We start from the raw sequence: 25,340 nt of genomic DNA on the forward strand, positions 1-25,340 counted from the left end.
CCTTCCAAGCCACAGTCCGCAGAGCACCAGCGCGGCAGCATCAGTGCCCATCACCATGGCAACCCCAGGCTTCCCAGCCAGGCCGGACTCCTAGTCGGTCCCACGGCTCAGCTGTTTGCCAACTCCCAAGACTTTGCTTACTCAGCTCCCAGGATTCCCGGATGGACCTGCCCCCCCCCCCCGCCTCCAAGCAGGTTTTTTTGGACTGCCTGCCCGGCACCCTGCTCTGCCCCACTCTTCCCTGGCAAAGCCTTGGAAATCATTCCACTTAGCGAAGCCTTTCTGAAGAGGCCCCTAGAGGCACAGGCGGCCCCAGATTTATTTCAGCCTCCGTTCGGGCTCGGCGGGTCCGGCCAGCGCCTGCTGCCTCCGCCAGCCCTGCGTGGGGAGAGCGAGGCTGGGGCTGCTGAGCCTGCACTTGCTGAGGCAGCGACGGGCACAGGCCCCGGGCTGGTTCCCCTCTTTTAATTCGAACTTCTCCAGCAGCAAACCTCTTCCAGCACACGCTCACAGATGGTACAGAAAAGACAGCGCCTTTTCTTTCAACTTACAGCCTGGGCCCCCCAAAAACTCCCACTGCACCCGACAGTGAGAAGGAGGGGTGCCGGAGCGGGCCGGTCAGTTGAGCGTCTGGCTCTCGGTTTCGGCTCGGGCCGTGATTTAGAGCCGTGGGATCGAGTCCTGGGTCACACCCTGCGTTCAGCGGGTAACTGCTTGGGGATACTCTCTCCCTCTGCCTCTCCCCCCTCTCACGCTCACACTTTCTCCCTCTTCCTCTCAAAATAAATAAATAAATCTTTAAAATGCACACGGAGATGGAAAAGAGCAGCGGCATCTGCTAGGTGTCCTGTCCGCTCTGCTCTGGCACCCACATGCATCCACATTCCCTGCCATTGCTTTCTTTTCCCCAAAGTTTTTGCTGTAATTTCTCCCAAGTGTTTTAAATAATTTCCTGGAATAAAATGATCTGTATCTGTAACAAAATACACAATTAAATGCATGTTCTCAAAAATATTTAATGATACAGAAGTTCACAGTTAAGTGAAAAGAGCTGGATTAAAAAACCACACATACGGCAGGACACCAATTTTATAAGACACACACACAATTTAGAAAAACACCAGACAACACAGCATCATGGCAGGGACCCGGGTTACCTACACGGCGGTGACTGAAAGTCGTTTTCTACACGTGCAAACGGTTTGTCCAACTTTAAAAGCAGCTACGTGGGGGTTTCTGAAGAACTGCCAGGAACGGGGAACGGGGCTCGGGGCTAACGGAAGACCGGAACCGGCCCGCTGGGGCGCCCCGACGACGGCTCACCGGGCTGGAAAATGCTGCGGAGGGAACCCTGCCTGCAGGCAGGAGGGTGAGACAGCTGTGGATGTCAACACTTAGTGACCAAGGAACACAATCTTGGTCCCTGCCTTCTCAGAGTTTACAATTTAGCCAAAGATGGGGTTCTGCCCCGCCACGTACAGACAGTCCTCGTGCACCCACCACACAGGCACCCCAAGGAACAGCCACCAGCATTCTGAAGACGTCAGCAGGCTGAGGTCGAGTATCCCCCACGAAGTCCCACGGCTGGCCCGCAGGCCCTCAGGGCTCTGACCCAGAGCTCTACTACCAAAGCCTGCTGCCTGGACCACCGTATTGCCATGTCCAAACCTGAGGGATAAAACTCCCAACTAGACAATGAAAACAAAAACACAACACCCTCTGGCACAAGCACAGGAACCTGGGCCTGCACGAGTGGGTGCTCCCGCCCCGGGCTCAAATCCCCCCGTGCTGCAGGGAAGCAGCCACTGGTCCCAGGGGTCCCAGCCCAGGCCGTGCCCCGCCCCGCAGGCCTCCTCCAGATTGACTTCACGAACACTCACGGCCCCTGCAGGCCAGCTCGACTGTCCTGCCCTCTCTCCATCCCAGGCCACGCTCTAGAAGGGCCACCACTTCAGCACGGAACTGACCTTTGTTTACAAACTAAAACCCCAGAATCCAAGAATCGTGTCACCTACTTTCCCATCTATCTTTCCTGTGAGGGATCCCTTCTAAAGAACTGCCTTTAGGGCGCCTGGGTGGCTCAGTGGGTTAAGCCGCTGCCTTCGGCTCAGGTCATGATCTCAGCATCCTGGGATCGAGTCCCGCATCGGGCTCTCTGCTCAGCAGGGAGCCTGCTTCCCTTCCTCTCTCTCTACCTGCCTCTCCGTCTACTTGTGATTTCTCTCTGTCAAATAAAAAAATAAAATCTTTAAAAAAAAAAAAAAAAAAAAAAAAAAAAAAGAACTGCCTTTAGAGAACCACAAAATCAGCAACCAGGGCTTTCGAGTTCTAAGTCACGTTATTTTTTTCTTCAAATAAGCATGTGCTTTGAAAATCACACACACACACACAACTGAGTTTTTGTTAATTTAAAAACAATTCAAGGGTGGATCTTACCACCATATTCTGAACCAAAGGCCGGTAGAAGCGACAAGAAGCCCCAGCTGCGGATATCGACAATCACAGGCACAGACATCCAGGGTGGATGGCACGGCCGCGGGTCTGACCAGGCCCCCCGAGCTGGCCAAGTCTCCAGGAAGCCTGAGCCCTCCAGTCTCAGGAAGGGCAGGCTCCAGGCTGCGCTCACCCCTCAGCCACCAGACCAGTGGCTGGCAGCTCCCTCTAGCGACAAGGCCTGCCTCCTCCCCAGGCACAACCCTCGAGGGCGGCAGGAAATCAGTCCAAGGGCAAGCCTGCCTGGACCGGGTTGCCGGGGGTACCACCTACGTTGCTCCTGAGACCTGCGGCTTGAGCCTAGAGTGTGTCACTGTGTGTCTCCTAGAGAGTCACTGTGAAGACTCAAGGAACTAGGGAAGGAGGGTGGCAGATTGTCAAAATTTTGGCAAGACCAAGACAGAAAACAGGCACAAGGTAAATTTAAATATAAACAAGACAAATGAAGTTAGACCTTAAACAGTCTCTAGGGAGTTGAAACCAACCCTGGGGGGTGGCAGAGCTCCGGGGAGAATGTGGGAGCATGGGTCTCTGAGACGCCGAGGGGTCACCCCAAGAATCAGGACAATTACCAACTGTTTAAACGAACACGATGTGAAAACCCTTATCCGAGTAACCAGCCTTCCACGTGGCCTGTAGGAAGCTGAATCCACAAGTGTGAAACGCTACCTCGGTATGACTCTCACAGATTTAAACGGACAAATGACGTGACCCCGCCTAATGTTCTTGTTTCCTGAAATCACTCTGACCCTGGAGGGTCAAGAATTGTGACAACCAGAGAGAAGATGAAGAACGGGTTTCCCCTATATCCCTCAAAGCCATCCGGGAAAGCAGCATCACTCCCAGCCTCCTGAAGCCGCCCCCCAACCCCCCACCAAGCAGAGAAAGTGCTAAGTGGCACCAGGTCCTCCGCAGGTGCAAGTTCCGTCTGGTCCAGACGTCAAAGGCAAGAGGGGGCTTTCCAGACGTTGCTGATGGTCCTTCTTCCAAACAGCCCGGTGCCAGGGCAGCCTACGTGCGTCCTCAGCATAAGACGAGATGTCAGTTAGGACCGAGCTGGTTCTAAGCAGACCCTAGGAAAGGTGTCCTGGGTTTGAGAGCAATTTTTTCAGCATAAAGTCATCAGGTGAGGAAAAAAACAAAAGATGAATGACTCGAGTCCAATCGTTTTATCTACGAAACCTTGATTACACTGAACAGACGAAACGAAACCTTTGAACACTGGACCACGGGAATGACCGAGGGTACGGACGGCATCAGAGGAGCAGAGGAGGAGCGCGACCCCCCAGTGGCGACCATCCACCGGTAGACCCTGCCGCCGGGACCCCCTGCTTGTCGGCCATCGCCGGGCAAGGACCAGGAGAGCCCCCGCATCCGGTTACGCTCGCGAACCCACTGGCCAGCCTTCCTTCTTTGGTAGATTTTTGTGGCCCCTGTTTCCCTATTTTTATTCAGATTCCAACAACCAGGTCTTTGAAGGGCTTTGTGAGGAACCGACTATGTTCTGTTTTAATGGTGTACAAACTTCTCCCTGCTGCTTTGACTCTTTAGAAAATAAAACAGACAGTAAGTACGAAGCAGCATACAGAACACTAGGGCAAAACTCGAGGTCACGCAGCTTTCAAAAGAGTTAAACTGATTCTGGATCCACGAGTTGCACAGGAGACACCGTCTGCGACAGAAGCGCGCCGTTCCCGGCCGCCGTCGCTCTGGCGTCAGGCTGGAGACAGGTCTGCTTTCCCGGGAAGAGCACCTTCCCTTACTGACGACGTCAGCGTCAGTTTACTTTTCGGTAGAGTTTGGGTTTTGGGTGTACTTTGTCTTCACGCGTCTCCTTGGTTTCTCTCGCTCCAATCTTCTCGGATGCCCCAGGAAGTTTACAGTTATAATCGGTGGTGACGTAAGGGACTGTCCCTTCCAGCCCGCGCTGAAACAGAAACACAGAACACGTGGAAACACCCCCTCCCCGCGCATCAGACTTTGCGGCGCTGCATCTCTTCCCCAGAAAACACTGTGGAAAGGGAGAGTCTGAGTGAGGTCCCTGCACCCCAAGACCTCCGGTTCCCCTTCCCGCAGGGGTCCACCCGACCCAACGGGCCCGGGTACAAAGGCGACTGCCGCCGTTCGGTCCAATTCCACCGCACAGAGACATCGACCAGCAGGAGAGAAGGGGACGCGCATGCATTTCTCTCAAACAAGTTAAGACAAGCAGCTGAGAGGGGAGAATGTCCGCTGCCTCCCCAGGCCACCACATGGATGTCCTCGGCCAACATGACCGTCCCGTGACCTTCTCACAGGTGGACCCACAGACCGCCGTCAGGAAGGAGTCCTGGAGAGACCACCTCTGTTCTCTCTCCCATGACCTACTCCTGGGATAATGGCACCACCATGGGGCTCTGGGCCACCAACGACGGCCATTCATGGCCCTGAGCCTCTGAGGCCGCTTGGACCCTCCACTTGCCTCGTTCAGCCTCTCCAACGAAGTGTGAGTTCCCATACGGTCACCTGTTGCCACGAGCTCTCCGGCTACCTCCAGGGCTGTCCCCGGGAGTGGCACTCACCTGGCTCTTGAATACACACTGGGGAATGGAAATGGCCCCGACCAGCAGACAGTTGACATTTCTTAGCTCCTCTGGGGGCACCGGAGTGAGGATGTGGTAAAGCCTCTTCTCCATGTCGATCCCTCTGCAGATTCCTTGAGGGCACAACACACACACACACATAATCCTTTCCGGAAGATGCTCTACCTTCCTACCACTGAGAATTGTAGAATGGCTTTTAAAATAAGAATTTCAATTTCAACTGTGTTTCACTTTGAAAATATAAAGTTCCAAGGCATGGGAGTACTTGACCACTCTCAGCCAGGAGTGGTCGAGTTATCTTGGAACCCTCCCCTTGTTCAGCTGTGAGCAACCGAGGTGCCCTATTGCTGAAGTCCCAGACTGTCTCAAGTTAAGGCACACCCAGGCCAGGAAGAAAAGCCACTGTGGGGAACACGCAAACGACTCAATCTTTCCCTGTCATCAATTTCTTCTTCATGGTCTGTACCAGGTGACAGTTTCTGTGGAAACACTTCTCACAAGTCATGTTGTCTAACTCGGACACGTGTATTCGATTATGTAAGGGTTTTGCTCATTTTCGGCTACTTAGGTCCAGCATCCTTCCAGAAACGTACCCTGACATTTAATGACCTCAGTGAGCCAGGGGGACAAGCACATGAGGCAGGCTTGGCAAAGGAGGAAGGGCCCAAAGCAGTGCCAGGCCAACAGGCCCGGGCCGGAGTGACGGGAAACACCAGGATGTGACATATTCACATCTGTCCTCAGATCACCCGACGGTGCCAAGCCCAGCAGAGCAGCGGTGGCTCTGACTGGCAGAGTGAGAAGAGATGAGATGGAGGCATCGGACAGATTCTGCGCACAAGCTCCCACCCCTGCCAGTGGCCTGGATGTGTTGAATGAAGGCAAGGGGTGCCAGGGTGGACCCAGAGGTCTGGCGTAAACACCAGAGTGAATCTTCCAAGGACTCCTCACAGGCCTGGGAACAGGAGACGGTGCAGTGTGGGAGGGCATTTGGGGAAAAAACTAGGACCTCAGTCTTGGACCTAAGTCTCAGATCCCAGTGAGATACCCAAGCGGAGAAGTGAGTGGGCCCTTGAGCTCGGACACACAGCTGTGCCGATCCTGTGTAAAGTCAGCCTAAAGATGGATCTAGGGCCCTAGCAGGTGGACAGATGGCCTAGGGAAAACATGTCAAGTGACAAGAAGGCCATGACCAGGCCCTTAGAAATCCCAGATTTAGAGCTAGCAGGAGCAGCAGAGAAAATGCTGCTTCCTTCCTACCCGCCAGCCCCCAGGGCCACTGTCTAGAAGGCAGAGACACTGACCACTCCAGCCGAGAGACAGCTCCAAGGTCAAGACCAGCCAAATACAGCTGGAGAAGGGGATCGATTCAGTAGGTATATAGACATGTTTTACTTTGACTCACCAAACCCCAAACAATCACAGATCGGAGTCTGGGCGAGTAGGATGGGTCCATGTGCGTATCCTCTGACATCATCCAGGATCTTGCAAAGACCAACCCAGCTGGCATTCACAGCGTATAGTATATGTGTGGGAGCGACATCAGCGTGAATAATCCGGAGCGCAACCGCATTGAAAGGGACCTGGAAAATAAATCCGCACCTCCCTCTATTAATTCCACTGGAAAAGCTACTTCTGGTTTTTATAAGTTGACTAGGCAGCTATCTAAAGTCACACTGGCCAAACTGCCCACCAAAAAGCGTCTAAACAGAACAGAAATGCTAACGAACCCTGGTCAGTGTTCCCCTACTTTAATATACTGAACCTAGGAAATTCATACGAAGTTCCTGGCCAGCCAACACTTGCTAGAAATCCAAACTGTTGCCTGGAACTTTCTTATCTAAGGAGACACATTAAGACACAAATCTGAGGATACCCTAAAGCATTGAAGTCAAGGGGGACCATGAAAACCCCACTTGCTGAGAGGTCTCCTAATGTCAGAAAGCGAACCTCCGTTCAGTGAGAAAAAGCCTCCATCATTTCACTATGTAACATACGGAAGTAAGAAAAAATGGATCAAACTCCAGGAGCACAAGTGGAGGCCTGAACAGCACAGATACTAGGGGCACGGACTCCCCACCCCACGCAGTCAACGTCGACAAATAACTTCTGACCATCCCCCCAAAAAACTTAACCACTAGGATGGTTAAGGTTAAACTTAACCTCCTGGTGATGGAAGCCTTCCCGATGACATAAACACACACTTTGTGCGTTGTTATCACATACTGAACTCTCACAATAAAGTAGGCTGGAGAAAAGAAAATCTCATTAAGAAAATCACAAGGAAGAAGACATTTACCACATGGGCTGACTGCATTTATCAAAACACCCCACATGAAGGTGCTGTTTACCGGTCAACTGTAACGACCTTTAACGTGTAGCTCTCTGGGTAATTCCCAATTTGTAAAGTACAGAAGTATTTGGTTATACTGCTTAGATTCCAAAACCAAATTTGAAATAGTAACAGGCAGATACAGTTACTGGTGTATAAGCTTCAAGGTCCGCTGTAGGGCATCTTGGAGTAAACGACCCCACTGACCAAAACCCCATTCCACTAACTGCCTGAGTGTCTCCAGGGGAGACGATCTCACCACCAGGCCTGGGAGACACGTCCTCATGGGCCAGCCCCACTGCTCCTGCCTCAGGAGTGCCCCCAGAGGGTGACCTCAGGCCAGCGTCTCCGAGGCTGTAATCAGGGCATGAAAGAGCTCCCCCCTCCGCAGGCAGCCAGGAATCCACCCCCTCTGTGACGTGCTCAGCAGAACGCCAGCACACAGGGAGCGCTCAGTATGGACAGCGGAGGGTGAACACTCTGGGCTCTAGAGTCTGGCTGCCTGGGCTCCAGTCCCAGACCCCACTTTTACTAGCCACCTCAGGCAAGCTGACTCAAGATCCTTGCATCTGTAAAATGGGGAAATAACAAAGCCATTGTGAGGAAAGAAGTTACCACAGGCTTAGACAGAGCACACAGATGGTAAGCATGTAGGAAATGCTGCCTAGTGCTGTCCTCATCTTTTGCCATTTGGAATTCCAATATCATGGTCGTTTCTTTCTTTCTTTCTTTCTTTTTTTTTTTTTTTAAAAAGACTTTATTTATTTGAAAGTGAGAGAGCACAAGCAGGGGGCGTGGCAGTGGGAGAGGGAGAGAAAGAAGTAGGCTCCCCGCTGAGCTGGGAGCTCAATGTGGCGCTCGCTCGACCCATGATCCCAGGATCATGGGATCCTCACCTGAGGCAAAGGCAGACACTTAACCGACTAGAATCCACTTAACCCTAGAATCCACTTTTCACAATAATATGAAATGCTTTCGAGACTGGTCTCTGGGGGGTTCCTGGGTTGGCTCAGTGGGTTAGGCCTCTGCCTTCGGCTCGGGTCATGATCTCGGGGTTCTGGGATCAAGCCCTACATCGGGCTCTCTGCTCAGCGGGGAGCCTGCTTCCCCGCCCCCCACCTGCCTCTCTGCCTACTTGTGATCTCTCTGTCAAAATATATAAATTAAAAAAAAAAAAAAAGAAGAAAAGACTGGTTTCTGGGGGGCTCCTGAGGGGTGCAGTTGGTTAAGTGTCTGATTCTTTATCTCAGCTCAGGTCATGATCTCAGGGCCCTGAGTCTGAACACAGCATTGGATTTCCACATTGGGTATGGACTACATTTTAAAAAAATAAAAATAAAATAAAATAAAATAAAATAAAGAGAGAGAGAGTTCTCCAGATGCTGGGAATCACTGTGAACACTGACTGAAGCCACAGAACCGTCCTAGGAGCTCTGGCACAGCCTCCGAGCTCTGGCTAAGACACAGACTCACAGCCAGCTCCACAGCGGGAGCACTGGAGCTGGACTGCCCGGTGCCACCTCTGGGGTCAGCCAGACACTCTAGAGCAGCAGATAAGCACAGTCCTGCCCAACACAGGGCAGCCGCTGAGAGCACGGACTCTCGAGCGAGGTCACTGCACCCCTGTCTATAAACTGAGGTCGTCACCACAAAATCCACACCACGGGGTGGGGGGGGCAGAGCGAAACGTCACCCCGCGGCTAGAGAACGTGCACTGGCAGCCCCACAAGGGCTTGGTGCATCCACAGAGAATTCCTTGTCCAAGTTCGATTACCTGATAGGGCGTCAGGCCATGTAAGGGACACAGCGGTTTTGGCACGGGCGGCTGCAGCTGGCCAAGGTAACCGAGGACCGCCAAATCCCGAAGAACCTTGTTGTGGGACTCTCTGCGAAGTAAACCGGGGTGAAGCAGAGCTTTAACCTCAGGACAGAGCCTGCCAGTCATTACACGGGTTATGCACTGAGAGACCACATGGTCCCACCCTAACGCCCTGCAGACCCTCTCCACAGCCCCACTGGAGAACGTGACGTGTAAAGACTCTCCTCCAAATGCTCCTGGAAACCAGAGCTGCAGGGCCCCTCTGGGTATGGGTCTTCCTCAGTTTACAAGGCGGTTCCACCCTCAGAAACCCCAAAGAGGGGAAAATACCGGATATCAGAGATGCCTTTAGGGGCACCTGGGTGGCTCAGTGGGTTAAGCCTCTGCCTTCGGCTCAGATCATGGTCTCAGGGTCCTGGGATCGAGCCCCACATCGGGCTCTCTGCTCAGCAGGGAGCCTGCTTCCTCCTCTCTCTCTGCCTCTCTCTGCCTACTTGTGATCTCTGTCTGTCAAATAAATAAATAAAATCTTAAAAAAAAAGTGCCTTTATAGGGCCACCTGGGTGTTTCTGTGGGTTAAGTATCTGCCTTCAGCTCAGGTCACAAACTCAGGGCCCTGGGATCAAGCCCCACAAGCCCCGCATCGGGCTCTCTGCTCCTCGGGAAGCCTGCTTCCCTCTCCCCTCTCTCTGCCCGCCTCTGCCTACCCGTGGTCACACTCTGTCAAATACATAAATAAAATCTTTTAAAAAAAAAAAATGCCTTTAAGACACCTTGCCTACCGAACATCACAACTCAGCCTCACCTACTTTATTTATTTTTAAAATATTTTATTTATTTCTTTGACACAGAGAGACACAGCAAGAGAAGGAACACAAGCAAGGGGAGTAGCAGAGGGAGAAGAAGCAGGCTTCCCACTGAGCAGGGAGCCCAATGTGGGGCTCGATCCCAGGACCCTGGGATCGTGACCTGAGCCAAAGACAGAGGCTTCATGACTTAGCCATGCAGGCACCCAGCCTCACCTATTTTAAATGAGCTCAGGACACTCACATTAGCCTCTGCTAGGCAGAATCACCGAACACAGAGCCTATGTTGTGCGGGTGCCGAATGGCGTCAGTCCCCGTGGCTCACCCTCCGGGCTGACCCGGAGCCGGGAACCACTAAAACCGCCCAGCCTCAGGGCAGAGCACCGTACAGCATCGTGCTTGCCCAGGAAAAGACCAAAATCCAAAGTACAGTTTCTACCAAATGTGTACTGCTTTAACACCAACATAAAGTGGGAAAATTGAGAAGTCACACTCCCTCAAATTGGAGGCCGCCTGTGTTTCTGTTGGGATAGTAACAGCTCAGAAAAGAACAGATTCTCCTTTACGAACACAGGGCTGGGAGACGGATTCAAAAGCTCGTGAAGGACTCATCCCTTCTAAGGAACCGAGGGCAGCAGGCCTTGTTCCACGGCAGAGAACAGCTACATCCCCCAGCCATGGCGGTTTAATTACCTGTTTCTTGGAGTTTTCCTGAATGCAAAGTCCGACTGGACACACATCAGTTTGTGTCCAGTGAACACAACCGGACTTTCCTTTTCTTCGTCGGCAAACTCCAAGCTCTCCGTGAACTCCGCCAGCCGGAAGCCTCTGTTGCGGACTCTGGACTTGCTCTTGGTGTACAGGCCGTCCACGTCGTCCACGTAGTCAGGGGTCAGGTTGGGCATGTACTTGCTCCGGCCAGAGCTGAACTGCACGACGTGGCTGGGACACAGCAGCCGGATGAGATCGACGAGAAGCAGAAGCCCCTTGTCTGTGAGGAGGACACAAGCAGCTAGCGCGCTCATCAGACAGTGACGCGCTGCCAGGAGAAGGTGGCACAGCTGTGCTGAGACAAGAAAGGACCACGAGGAAGCGTCTCCTAGAACTGGGCCCGGCATTACTGCCTGAAGCCAGAGCCCTTCGCGCTGCCCCTCCTCTCAGGCCACACGCGCCCCTGCGGGCTTACCTGACACCCAGCCCATTGTGTTGACGATGAGAGGCGACTCCCTCTTGTAGGAACTGAACACATACTTTATTATCTCAATATAATTCTCATAGTTGTTTTTACAAGACGGCTTCCCATAATACACCATTTTCTGTGGTGTCCTCTGGTGGGTGAAAGGTGGTCCTAGGAAGATGAAGCTTAGAGTTTGAATCTGTCACTATTTAAAAAAAGGTGAGGTGGAGGGGGGGGCACCTGGGTGGTTCAGTTGGTGAAGTGTCTGCCTTCAGCCGGGGTCATGATCCCAGGGTCCTGGGATCGAGCCCCGTACCAGGCTTCCTGCTCAGTGGGGAGCCTGCTTCTCCCTCTGGCCCTCCTCCCTGCTTGTGTTCCTACTCTCTCTCTCTAATAAATAAATAAAATTGTTTATAAATGAATGAGTGTGAGGGTTTTGCTTCGGCCATCAGGAGTGACCAAGATCCTTAGGAAATCAAAGACCATCCTACCAGACATCCTACTACTAGCAGCAGCTCGATCCCATTTTCAGAAATCTAAGCTTTGGGGGCGCCTGGGTGGCTCAGTGGTTAAGCCACTGCCTTCGGCTCAGGTCATGATCTCAGGGTCCTGGGATCGAGTCCCGCATCGGGCTCTCTGCTCAGCAGGGAGCCTGCTTCCTCCTCTCTCTCTCTGCCTGCCTCTCTGCCTACTTGTGATTTCTCTCTGTCAAATAAATAAATAAAATCTTTAAAAAAAAAAAAAAAAGAAATCTAAGCTTTGGGATGCCTGGGTGGCTCAGTCATTGGGTGTCTGCCTTCAGCTCAGGTCAGGGTCCCAGGGTCCTGGGATAGAGCCCCGCATCCCTGCTCAGCAGGGAGCCTGCTTCTCCCTCTCCCACTCCCCCTGGAGCGTTCCCTCTCTTGCTGTGTCTCTCTCTGTCAAATAAATAAAAACTTAAATAAATAAATTAGAAGAAATCTAAGCTTTCACGGCACCTGGGAGGCTTAGTCGGTTGAGTGTCCGCCTTCTGCTCAGGTCACTATCTCAGGGTCCTGGGATTGAAGCCTCCACTGGGTTACCCTGCTCAGTGGGCAGTCTGCTTCTCCCTCTCCCTCACTTCCCTGCTCATGCTCTCTCTTAAATAAATAAATTAATTAAAAACAAAACAAAACAAAAAAAAACTAAGCTTCCAACTTCACACAAAGACACGCTCATTTTTACATACAGTTAATCCACATTCTATCCTAATAAGGCCATCCACTCAACAAACACTTACTGAGCACCTGTAACACCCTGGGCTTGGTTCTAGGTACTTAGCATATACCCTCAAACAAAACACCACCCAGCCCTGCAGCGGGACATTCTAGAAAGGACAAATAAACAAGAGCAGGAACTTGTAGAAACCTAGCACTTACCAAGTTCCACGCACTTCACATGTGGTCTCCAATGTTCATAAAAACCCTATGAGCTAGGCAGTATTACTATCTCCATTTTCAGACGAGGACACAGATTAACCTGACCGAGGTCACACCCGAAGAGCTCTAGGCTGGACTTGAACCCCGGTGGGCAGGCTCTGGAGCAGATGCTTCTACTCCCGACCCCTGTCAGGCCTGAGCTAACTCCCCTCTCTGGCTGGGCCAGGAACTCACTCAGCAGGTGATAACCAGGACCACACTGCAACAGTGGACAGGGGAGGGCCTTGGTCACTGTGGCTGGTGCAAGGCCACCTAGGACAGGGCTGGCGAAGCTCTCAAGGGTGCGGCTGGGGATTTGGGGCAGCCTACAGCTGAGGAAGGGGCCTGCACAGCAGAGGGACTGAGTAAACGTGGAAATACACGGGCAATAATCACAGCCACAGTTCTTCTCGTCAGAGATGACACTTACAGACACGGAAGGGGGAGGCTAACCAGAAGAAGCCCAGATCATCAGGCTGGGATCGGAACAACCACAGTAAACTCACAGCTCTTCATACACTGGGAATGTACGTACAGAGAGACACAGACATAGTGTACGTACACATACGTATGCATGTGCCCATACACACACACGTATGTGCATGTGCGGGGCTAAGCATGCATGCATTTCCTAGCTCTGTGCACCGAGGAGATCCACAAGCAGTGACACTCCAGAGGAAACGACCCACCTAGTTACAGAGTGGAACACGTTGGCAAATGCTTACTTGAACAAATGATCAGAGCTCAGCTCTGGTGACAGGGCAACTGACAATGGCCTGTTGATAAGATGCACTGAGAACCCAGCACCACATCTCAATCAAACCACAGGGACGCTCGACAAAGGCACTCCTCCTTGACAAGCCATCAAGGTCATAAAGGTAAGAAAAGCTGGAGGGGATGCTCCAGACGGGAGAAGCCAAGTATCTGCAAACACACACGGGCCTGGCAGGTGGCTGGAGGGCAGAAGAGGGAACGCACCACGGCCGAATCGCTACCCTGACTTGGTGGCCGCGTCGTGACTATGTAGCAGAGTGTCCTTGTCTGGGGAAACACCTGCTGAAACAGTAAAGGGGTAAGAAAGGAGAAGAAAAGTAAACAGACTTGGGAAGACGCGAAAGAAAAGGAAAAATGAAACCAGCAGGAAAGCAAAGTCCAAACAAGCAGTTTAGATAAAACTGTAAGAACGGGGGCGCCTGGGTGGCTCAGTGGGTTAAGCCGCTGCCTTCGGCTCGGGTCATGATCTCAGGGTCCTGGGATCGAGCCCCACACCGGGCTCCTGGGATCAAGCCCCACACCGGGCTCCTGGGATCAAGCCCCACACCGGGCTCCTTGCTCAGTGGGAGCCTGCTTCCCTCTCTCTCTGCCTGATTGTGATCTCTCTCTGTCAAATAAATAAATAAAATCTTAAAAAAAACACTATAAAAACAGTATGAGTGCCCTACTTATTTTTGTCAAAAAGTCGGTTAGATCCACAACACATCCAGCAACCTGATCTATCATCTGCCTTTTTTGAAAGTCAACAAACAAAAAACCCACACGTATCTCGACAGACCAGAAATAGCAGCTGACCAGTCCGGCGCTTTCACGATACAAACACTCTGCACATGAGACACATAAGGCGGCTTCTTTAGCCTGATGACAGGACAACAAACACCGGCACCTGACAGCATCCATCTAGGGAGAACACTCCCTCTAAGGTGAGGAACAAGAAAGAGACGTTTTCTTCTACGCAGCACTGTCCCGGAGGTCCCAGCCAGAGAGCGCCAGAAGACAAGAAAGAAATCAAAGGCATCCGGACTGGAAAGGAAGAGTGAAACTATTTCTAGTCACAGGTGATGAGGATCTATCCAGAAAACCCAAAAATATTTACAAAAAACCTATGAGAGCTAACACAGGGATTCAGCAAAGTTGCAGGGTACATAGTCAACACACAAAAACCATGCGTGTTTCTACACACCAACAGTGAACAATCTGAAAGAGAAATTAGGAAAGCCATTCCGTTGCAGTAGTAGCTAAAAGAATCCAACCCTTAGGAACGAATCTAACCAAATGAAAGACTAACACACCGAAAACCACAAAGTATTTGCTGAAAGAAGATGCCTGGGGGCTCAGTCGGTGAAGCGTCTACCTTCAACTCAGGTCATGATCCCAGAGTCCTGTTCGGGGCCCACATCAGGCTCCCTGCTCAGTGGGGAGCCTGCTTCTCCCTCTCCCTCTGCCTCCTTCTCTCTCTGTCTCTCATGAATAAACACAATCTTTAAAAAAAGATTGCTGAAAAATATTTTAAAAAAACCTAAGAAACTGGAAAGACATCCTGTATTCATGAACGGGAAGATTTATCATTAACTGAGATGCCAATGTCACCCAAAGAGAGCTAAAGATTCAGTCAATGCAATCCCTAACCAAAATCCAACAGCCTTGGGACGCCTGGGTGGCTCAGTTGGTTAAGCAGCTGCCTTCGGCTCAGGTCATGATCCCAGCATCCTGGGATCGAGTCCCGCATCGGGCTCCTTGCTCGGCAGGGAGCCTGCTTCTCCCTCTGCCTCTGCCTGCCTCTCTGTCTGCCTGTGCTCACTCGCTCTCTCCCTCTATCTCTGACAAATAAATAAATAAAATCTTAAAAAAAAAAAAAATCCAACAGCCTTTTTCACAGAAATGGAAAAAGTGATCTTCAGATTCATACGGGATTGCAAGGTGACCAAGTGGCCAAAACAATCTTGAAAAAGAATGAAGCTGGGGGGACTCACGCGCTTCCATTAGCAGGGAACTGGCAAAAAGACAGATATCTAGGCCAGTGGAATAAAACAGAGGGCCCAGAAACAGGCCCTCATATGCAAGATCAAATGCTTTCCCACAAGGGTGCCAAGACCATGCCATGGGCGAAAGGACAGTCTTCAACAAATGATAACTGGAAAACTGGATATCCACATGCAAAAAATGACATTGGATGCTTTCCCTGTATCATATACAAAAATTAATTCAGAATGGACCAAAGACTTACTAAATATAAGAGCTAAAACTTACCAAACTCCAAGAACATCAGGAAAATCTTAATGATATTGGACTTAGCAACACTGCGGATATGACATCAAGAGAATATCAACAAAAGAAAAAAGAAATTGGGTTTCATAAAAATTAAGAACTTCTGTGTATCGAAGGACACCGTCAAGAAAACAGAAAGAAGGGAGAAAAAAAAAAGAAATTAAGACCTAGAGGATGGGAAAAATCATTTGCACAGTTTATCTGATAAGAGATCAACACCAAGAACACACACAAAGGATGCCGACACTCAGTAACAAGGCAATTCAGAAATGGGCAAAGGACTTCACAGACATTTCTCCAAAGATCTACAAAAGCACGGGAACAACAAGCACGGAACAGAGGCGCATCATCAGCCATCAGGGAAATGCAAATCAAAGCCACAGTGGGTTACACCTGACAGGACAGCTGTCACCCAGATGACGAGACGTGGAGAAGCGAGAGCCCCACGCACCCACGGTTGCAAAATGCAGCCGCTGCAAATAACAAGCTGGCGGTTTCTCAAAAAGATTAGACACGGCGTTACCACATGACCCAGCAATTCCCCTCCTGGCATCTCACTGAAAGAACTAGAAGCAGGGACCTGCACAGGTAACCGTAAGCGGATGTTCACAGCAGCACGATTCCCTGTAGCCACCAAGTGACAACGGTCCCACTGTCCATCCACAGTTGAGCATGTCAACAAAATGTGATACATGTACACAATGGAATGATACTCGCCCACAAGGAAATAAATTATTATCTGCTACGATATGGACTATCTTAAAACCCCGATGCGTGGAGGGTGCTGTGGATGAGGGCGATTAGGGGATGCGGATGGAGGAGGGCATTGTGGGGGACACATGGAAGTGCTGAGTCACCGTACTGTACCCCTGAAACTAACATGACACTGTGTTAACTAACTGGACTAAGATAAAAACATAAAAAAAATAAGCAAAAAGAAAAAAAATGCTTAGTTAAAAAAAAACAGACACAAGGCCAAATAGTCTGTTTTCACTTCCATGAGGTGCGTGGAGTGCGCAAATTCACAGGGTCAGAGTAGGAGAGGTGAGCAGGAGGGGCAAGTGTTCTTTATGGGGACAGCGTTTCACCTCAGGATGATAGAGTTTTAGATACAGACAGGGGTGAAGGGTATGTGACACTGCGAACGTGACACTATGAGCGCACTTAATGTCACTGAGCTGTACGCAGGGCAACAATTCGAACAGTAAATATCATGTTGTGCATATTTTACCATTAAAAAAAAAAAGCAACATGGGACTTTGGCTTGGAGTCTGAACCAGAAAAGAACATTATTAGTAGTGTAACTCATCAATTTTGAATAAAGCTAATAGTATCGTGTTAATGTAATTTCTTGGTTTACAATATCATATGGGTTTACATACGACGGGCGCACCACAGGAAGACATGTTTCTGGTTTATACAAAACTCAATGGCTATCAGCTCCATGTACCCAAACAGAACCCTAGAAAAGTATCATAGTATTTTTTTTAAGAGGCCAGAAGAGTTATGGGAAGACCATGAGTTTGGTAAGGGAAATGTTCACTTTTCTACGTTCCTTTCTAGTTTTTATTTGCTAAATTTTTTTTTTCAAGATATTGTATTTATTGGAGAGAGAGCGCATGTGAGCACGAGGAGGGGAGGCAGAGAAAGAGGGAGGAGCAGGCTCGCCGCCGAGCAAGGAGCCTGATACACGGCCTAATCCTAGTACCCTGGGATCACCACCTGAGCTAAAGGAAGATTCTTTTTTTTTTTTTTTAAGATTATTTATTTATTTATTTGACAGAGATCACAAGTAGGCAGAGAGGCAAGCAGAGACAGAGAGAGAGAGAGAGAGAGAGAGAGAGAGAGAGGAGAAAGCAGGCTCCAGGCCGAGCAGAGAGCCTGATGCGGGACTCGATCTCAGAACCCCGAGATCATGACCTGAGCGGAAGGCAGATTCTTTTTTTTTTTTTTTAAAGATTTTATTTGACAGACAGAGATCACAAGTAGGCAGAGAGAGAGGAGGAAGCAGACTCCCCGCTGAGGAGAGAGCCCGAAGTGGGGCTCGATCCCAGGACCCTGGGATCATGACCTGAGCCGAAGGCAGAGGCCTTAACCCACTGAGCCACCCAGGCACCCCCGAAGGCAGATTCTTAACCAACTGAACCACCCAGGTGCCCCTGTTTTTAATTTTTTTAAAGTAGGATCCATGCCCAATGTGAGGCTTGAACTCACACCCCCGCGACCGACAGCTGCATGCTCTACCAACTGAGCCAGCCAGACGTCCCTTAAATTTTTTGTTTTTTCAAGATCATTATACTTGAGTTTTTTTTTTTTTTCTAGAGATTTTATTGATTTATTTGACAGACAGAGATCACAAGTAGGCAGAGAGAGAGGGGGAAGCAGGCTCCCCACTGAGCAGAGAGCCCAATGCGGGGCTCCATCCCGGGACCATGGGATCATGACCTGAGCCGAAGGCAGAGGCTTTAACCCACTGAGCCACCCAGGCACCCCAATATACTTGAGTTTTATAAAACCAAAACACGAAAGAAATGTGTAATACATACCTAGAACTGGCTCCGTAATATTGAGTAAAGAAATGCAGCCTGGAGGTGTGAATTCTGTCTGCCCCAGGTCACATTCCAAATAGTCAACGCAGGAAATACTGAAAATTTGAAAGAAATAAAGAAAATCTCAACTAGCTTTCCCCTGTCACAAGAATAAATCGGATCTTACAGACCTTATGCAATATGCAGGCCCAACCCACCCCATGCAGCCTATTAGGTAGAATGCTCCAAAGACGGCAATCAACATAAAAATAAATATAACAAGAAAATGGGGCGCAGGCGTGGCCACAGTACTCGTTCACAACATGGATACAACTTTGTCTTTCCTAAAACCTGATTTTCAAAACACAACAGAACGGCTCCCTACTCTTAACCTCTGGATATGGACAAAGACAGATTCTGAGACCAGGTGACTCTTCTCGCAAAGACACTGGTAAGTGACACGATCAATTCACCCCAAGAGGCCGATGTGCCTCAGTCCAAAACACGGTCCCACAGGGAGTGCCGTCCCCCCGCTGAGTGCCTTCGCACAGACTTGGGAGACAGTCCCCGCCGTGAAGTCAGGAGGGATTCCCATCTAGTTTCTTAAATCAAAAATCCTATTTCATGACCCAAATCTAATAAAAATCTTAACAAAAAAACCCCACTCTTACCTGTTTAACAACTGGTTAATGAGGTATCTATTAAATGTTGACTTTCCAACGTCTTGAGAGCCACAAACGAGAATGATAGGGCAGCCGTCTACTTCTTCTGGAGGCAAAACAAACATTGATGCCTCAAATTAGCCACCTTCTGTAGGGCTCGACAGGGAACTCATGATTCTCTGAGGCCCTGAGGGATGAATGCTCCCTTTATCACCAGGTCACTCACCACAGGACACAGTGACCAACTCCTCCATGGCCGACAGGGCACTCTCTGTCAAACGAAGGCCGTTTTTTTTCTTCTCTCTTCTAATGCCAACAGACCTCAGGGCTAAATGTTCAGAGTTAATCTGGAAGGTTGGACTCTGAAATTAACAATTTGAGTTTTAAGAAAACATGAACACAAGTGCACGTTTCTTCCTCCAGTTCTAAATTAGTAAGCCTCAAACAGTCGTCGAGCTAGGAAAGGTAGACCTGAGGCCCCCGCTTGCCCCCTCACAGCCACCCCTTCAGGGAGTCCTGTCAGCTACTCCTCCAGTCGTTTCCGTGCCTGTCCTCCTGGTTCACACGCACTTCCAAGCTGCCATCACCTCTGCAGGAGACCCCGCAGGGAAGGAAAAGGTGTCCCAGTTTAAAAAGCGGCTGCCACAAGGACAATCCAACAGAGACCATACACGTTGAACAGGTTGGTGCTTTAGAACAAAATCAAGGCCGTCTCCAAGACATAAGGTAAAAAGAGAAGGAACACGTGCAGACCGGGCTGGAAGAAGGTTGAAGATAGGCCCAGTACGCCCACGAGCGCTCCAGCAGAAGCACCAGGAAGCCACCAACCAACCCATGGAACGGAGGAGCAGGCCCTCGCTGCAGCCGGCGGGGCTTGGAGGGAACAGGGTCTCCACGGTGAAGAGATCAAGGAAGGGACCCACTCACGACCATATCCTCATGCAATTCACCAACCGTAGGGTAAAGACATAAAAGGAACAAGAATCAGTTCCTATCAGCAGCTCTGGATTCTAGGAAACAGAGGAGCAAGGCCTTTAAGGTTTCGAGGGAAAAACTATACTGTGCTCAACTATCAATCACAGAGGATAAAATAAGGGCATCTTGTAAAATGACATCATATAAAGGTCACTGCCTTGTATAAAAAAATAATTCTACAATGTATTAAACATGGGCGGGAGGGAGTTACCCAAGCAGGAGCATTAGGAATACAAACAGTGGTGGTGAAGTCCCAGAAAAAAAAATTAAGCCAAAAATGAATGAAAACAGAGTATTAAGGTGTTTGGAAGCTTCATTTGCAAGAGGCAAAGGCCTGGTGACACGGGGTTCCCATTTCCTCCCGCGTGGCCCTCACGGGGCTACTGGGTCTGCACTAGATGAAACGGACACCATCGCAACAGTCTACTCACTCCCCCACGCTCGCTGCGGACCTTCTCCGCGCACTTCCAACCCGACACCTGCCCACTAGCTCTGCTCCCACTCAGTGATGGCCCTGACCCGTCTCCCGGAGCGGACCGAGACAATCAAAAGAGAACTTGTGCCTGCACCAGCTACTCCGGGTGAACTGCCAGAGCTCTCCAGGCCGGCCCCTCCCAGACACCAGAGCCAGAGACCCTCCCTCGGTGGCCTCACTTCGGCCGTCACCTCCCTCTGCTGAGTCCTCAGCATCCTCCCCGCTCTGATCATTCCCACCTGTTGTGTTCAAACGTGCCCGGTTTTACATCCATTTTAGCAAAAAAAAAACAAAAACAAAAACAAAACTCTGGCCACACTTCTCCAATTACTGTGTCATTTCTTCCCTTCCCTTTACAGCTAAACTCTACAGAAGCAAAATCCCTTACTATTAAACCCGAGAGTTCCTCCCTCCCTAGACTCTTGACCCTGATGTGGTGAGGCCACCCCCTCAGCAGCCTACTGCCCCTGCGCTTGACCGAAAGAGGCTCCTACCCCCAACTACCACCAGCGGCAGGTGCACAACCATTCACTTCCAGTTCCTCCGAAGACTTCCTGATCACAGTTGCCTGGTTTTCCTCCAACATCAGTGACCCCTCTTCTCAGTCTCTCTGCTCCCTCATCTCGACCTCTTCTTGGGAGTGCCAAAGGGCTGTGACTTTGAACCCCTTGTCTCTCTGTATCATCTTCCTTGGTGTTATTATCCTATCTCTCGGCCTTCGGGCCACTCTGCAGAAAGCTCCTAACTCCAGACTCCCATGTGCAACTGCCCACGGGACAACTCCAGTGATGTCTAACAGGCACGTCAAGGTGAAGATCTCAATCTGCCCCTCCCACATGCCCCCATTTCAGTAACCCCCTGCACCCAAAAGCATGTATTCCTCGGTTCTTCCCCATCTCACATCCAGTCAGCCTCATAATCCCGCAGAGTAGGTTCAATGTATGGCCCATGGGAGACAATTAAAGCCACAGAACTTGACTAAGAAATTAGTAACATGAAATAAGTCAATCAGAGTAACACAATTATCATATGATCTCGCTGATTATGTGGAATTTGAGAAACAAGGCAGATGGGGGAGGGGAGGAAAAAATGAAATGGGATGAAACCAGAGGAGATAACCCATCAGAGACTCTTAATCTCAGGAAACAGACAGAGATGCTGGAATGGGGGGCGGGGATTGGCTGGGCCATGGACAATGGGGAGGGTATGTGCTATGGTGAGTGAGCACTGTGAATCGTGAACTAAGGACTCACAGACCTGTACCCTTGTACCCCTATATTTTAACCCACTGAGCCACCCAGGCGCCCCATACCCCTATATTTTATATTAAAAAATATATATTTTTATATAATAAAAAATATAAATATTTTTTAAAACTTTTTAAAAGAAATTAGTGACATGGTCAGCAAAAACTTGGGAGGTGAAAATAGAGATGGGAGAAATTATTAAGTACACTGAAGTACATTCATAGAGGAAATTTACACTATCTCAAGTTAATAAATCAAGATAAAAAAATAACCATTTTTAGGGGCGCCTGGGTGGCTCAGTTTGTTAGGCTCAGGGTCCTGGGATCAAGCCCCACATCGGGCTCCCTGCTCATCGGGAAGTCTGCTTCTCCCTCTCCCATTGCTTGTGTTCCCTCTCTCACTGTGTCTCTGTCAAGTGAATATAATCTTAAAAAAAAAAAAACAACTGATAACCATTTTAAAATTTCCAACAGGCAGGGCACTGAGCTGCAGTCAGTAGAGCATGCAACCCATGCAACCCTTGACCTTTGGGTCATGAGTTCAAGCCCCACGCTGAGGGGTAGATTGTACTTAAAGTTCAAAACAAAAAACACCTTGGGAAAAACCTAAATAAATAACTAAAAATTCCAAAAAGCATTTAAATACCTACATTATGAAAAGATGGCTTCCACAGAGGAATAAAACTAACACGGAAGGGGAGACAATGTTTTTCACGATACGCCTTTCTACGCTATTTTACTGTACTCACATATGACACTGTGTACAACCTACAACACTGATCTTCCGAGAGGGCATCCCATAGTCAGCTGACATGACTTTTCCTATGAAAATAATTAGCAAAACTGAATGAAAACTGGTCCTACCTCTTGTACGAAAACGTAAGATAAACCTGGATGGCTGACTAAGAAGTTCACAGTGGAGGTTTTCAGTTGTTCTAGCAACACGATGGAACACAGAGGAGAAAAATTCTTCATCAACCAACATCTGTCATCTGTAAAGAGAAAAATAAACTACCTTAGAAATAGTAACTCCATTAAATTCTACACTGTTTTAGGACCACCTTCTCCTCGGCTGAACTGTCAACTTTTTGAGAGCAGGAATTAAGTTCGAAAGCTTTCTTCAGGAAACCACACTGCATACAAGGGAACACACCTGGATGGAGAAGTCAATCCAGGTTAGCTTTTGCTACACGGTAGCTACTTGTGTGGCCTGGGGCCATTTTTCTCATCTGTAAAATGGTGAAAACCAGGTTCACTCAAGTTTCACTTTAAATAGAGACATAAGAGTGCGCCATAACTTGCAATAGGAAGGATCTAAAGATAGCAGCCTTATTCTAACATACCCTCAGGAAATTATCCAGTTTTTTCCTTACCCCGATTAAGATGAGATCTGAGCAAAGCTCGGGCTTCCCTTTTCATCTCCTTCTTGCTTTTCTCAGGCATGGAATAATGAACGGCATTGATAGTCAAGCGCGCGTGCGTGTAGGCAGAGAAGACCTCTTGGGCAGGCTGGCCTTGGCTGATGGTAAAGCCAAACACCTGCACCTGGCCATAGAGGCAAGTCACACGACAGATCCCGCTAAAAGTAAAACCCTAGGGAAGAAGCACAAAGAAAGGAAACTGTGACATTACAAATTCTGTTGCAGGAGACTGAAATTTTCTAAATTTTTTTTTAAAGATTTTATTTATTTATTTGACAGAGAGAGATCACAAGTAAGCGGAGAGGAAGGCAGAGAGAGAGAGAGAGGAGGAAGCTGACTCCCCGCTGAGCAGAGAGCCCGATGCGGGACTCGATCCCAGGACCCTGAGATCATGACCTGAGCCAAAGGCAGCGGCTTAACCCACTGAGCCACCCAGGCGCCCTCTAATTTTTTTTTTTTTTTTTAAACTAGATTCTATGCCCAAGATGGGACTGGAAGTGACAACTTGAGATCAAAAGTAACATGCTCCACCCACTGAACCAGCCAGGCACCCCCCCCTTTTTTCTAATAGTATGTTTTCTTTCTTCTTCTTTTTTTTTTTTTTTAAGATTTTATTCATTCATTTGACAGACACAGATCCCAAGTAGGCAGAGGCAGGCAGAGAGAGAGAGGAGGAAGCAGGCTCCCCACTGAGCAGAGAGCCCGATGGGGGGCTCCATCCCAGGACCCTGAGATCATGATCTGAGCCAAAGGCAGAGGCTTAACCCACTGAGCCACGCAGGCGCCCCGAGTTTTCTAAACTCTTAATTGCTATTCACGTACCCGAGCGGAGGAGATTTCCAAGTAACTAGGTGACCATCGGGTACTCAATCTCTCTAACCTAATTCCACATCCCAGGACAGCTAGAGAGCGAGCCGGTGTATCCGGACACACGAACGAGGGGGTCCCAAGGAACTGGGCCTGCCGCTCTCACGGACCCCTACCTCTACCAGGGCCCACTGCCAGACACTTTCCTCCCGCCCTGGAGGAAGACCTCGGAGAGCCGCGCCCGAGTGAGCAGCGCAGGACCCGCACTCCGGGGCGCGTGTGTGATCGCCTGCTCGGCCTCCACCGCGCCCCTCTCACCGGGCGACCTCGGCGCGTCTCAGCGTCTCCGTCTGCAAACTTGCGGGAACAAGCTAACGACTGCACCGGAGCCAGGAGTAGGAAAAGGGTCCGCAAGCCCGAAGCACGTACGACACCGAGCCTGGCATTTTCCACGCACCCAGTAAATGCGACCTACTAGTATTATTTACCACTAGCCCCTTCAGCTCTGGAAACCCAGAATCCCACAGCAGGTCGGTCCTGGCCCCCCGGCTCAGCACCCCCGCCAGGAGGAACGCGCGCGACCGGCGCCGGAGACCCTGCAGAGCGGCCGGGTCTCCTGCCAGCCCCGCCGGCGCGACCCACCTGCTCGAGCGGCAGCAGCACCAGCGCGCGGCCCGGGCCGGCCGGCCGCACCGGCGGTATGGGGAGGCTCGCGGGGCCGCTCGGAGCGGGGGCTGCGGCCGGAGCCCGGCTGGGGGCCGCGCTCTTGGGCCTCCGGGTGGCCGCGCGCGACACCAGGCAGCCGCTCTCCCGCCAGTCCGCGCCGGCTGCCTGGGCCTGCAGCAGCCGCCGCCGCAGGCGCCTCCGGCCGCACCAGCGCAGGGCCCCGAGCCGGCGGCGGGGCCGGCGGCTGAGAACGAGCTGTGTCCGAGTCTTGCGGGCACGCAGCCACGTGGAGCGGAAAGGACCCCGCTTCACGATCAACTGCGAGTCCGCCATGCTGGCCTCCGGCGCCTGCCGCGCGAGAATCTCGCGAGACCCAGTCGCTCCGCCCCGCGGCCCGTCGAGAGGCAGAAAGAAGCGTCCTGGAGCCGCGGGCGCCCTCTACCGGGGGGTCCCGGCAGCGCACCTGGGCCTCCACGGGCCCCTCTGAGGCTCCCGCGGGCCTGGGGATTCCGGGGCCTCAGCCTTGGCCACACCCCTCCGGGCCGTCCCTCCGCGGGCCCCATTTACATTATGCAAAAGCCCCACCCCGGCCAGATACCCCGCTTTGAGTCCTGGGCCACCATTCCGGAAATCCACTTGGATTTTTTTTCTTGCAGAAAAAGAACCAGGATTGGCGGTTTAAGCAAAACCGGTCTATTTGCATACTGTGTTTGCATGCAGTTGTCTTCGGGCTGAACGGAGCCCCAGTGGATAACAAGGCAAACCCACCACGATTCACTCAAAATTTCGGTGTCAGAAAACAGGCTGGGAGCTCAACTCAAAGCTATGTGTCATTTAGTAAACTGAGGCCCGGGTAAAAAGTTCTAAGATCCA

At 50.6% G+C, this 25,340-nt stretch overlaps 1 protein-coding gene across 3 annotated transcripts; it reads right to left on the bottom strand.

Annotated features, from left to right (window-relative positions):
• Positions 1–996: 996 nt before the first annotated feature.
• NOL9 (nucleolar protein 9) lies at positions 997–24,840 on the bottom strand. Of its 3 annotated transcripts, none has more exons than XM_059374354.1 (12): positions 24,444–24,840; positions 22,947–23,166; positions 22,438–22,565; positions 19,104–19,239; positions 18,887–18,980; positions 18,234–18,331; positions 11,219–11,380; positions 10,726–11,098; positions 9,182–9,293; positions 6,481–6,658; positions 5,055–5,188; positions 997–4,420 (listed from the first exon to the last, which is right to left on the bottom strand). In XM_059374354.1, the coding sequence occupies exons 1-12, from the start codon at positions 24,798–24,800 to the stop codon at positions 4,271–4,273; spliced, it is 2,142 nt and encodes a 713-aa protein (XP_059230337.1). In that variant the 5' UTR covers positions 24,801–24,840; the 3' UTR covers positions 997–4,270. The 3 variants fall into 3 exon arrangements, with proteins under 3 accessions (XP_059230337.1, XP_059230336.1, XP_059230338.1); XM_059374353.1 differs by having other exon boundaries at positions 18,887–18,983; XM_059374355.1 differs by having other exon boundaries at positions 10,726–11,023; positions 18,887–18,983; positions 24,444–24,839.
• Positions 24,841–25,340: the final 500 nt, after the last annotated feature.

This window comes from Mustela nigripes, chromosome 14 (genome assembly GCF_022355385.1).
Source record: "Mustela nigripes isolate SB6536 chromosome 14, MUSNIG.SB6536, whole genome shotgun sequence".
Classification (NCBI taxonomy): Eukaryota; Metazoa; Chordata; class Mammalia; order Carnivora; family Mustelidae; genus Mustela; species Mustela nigripes.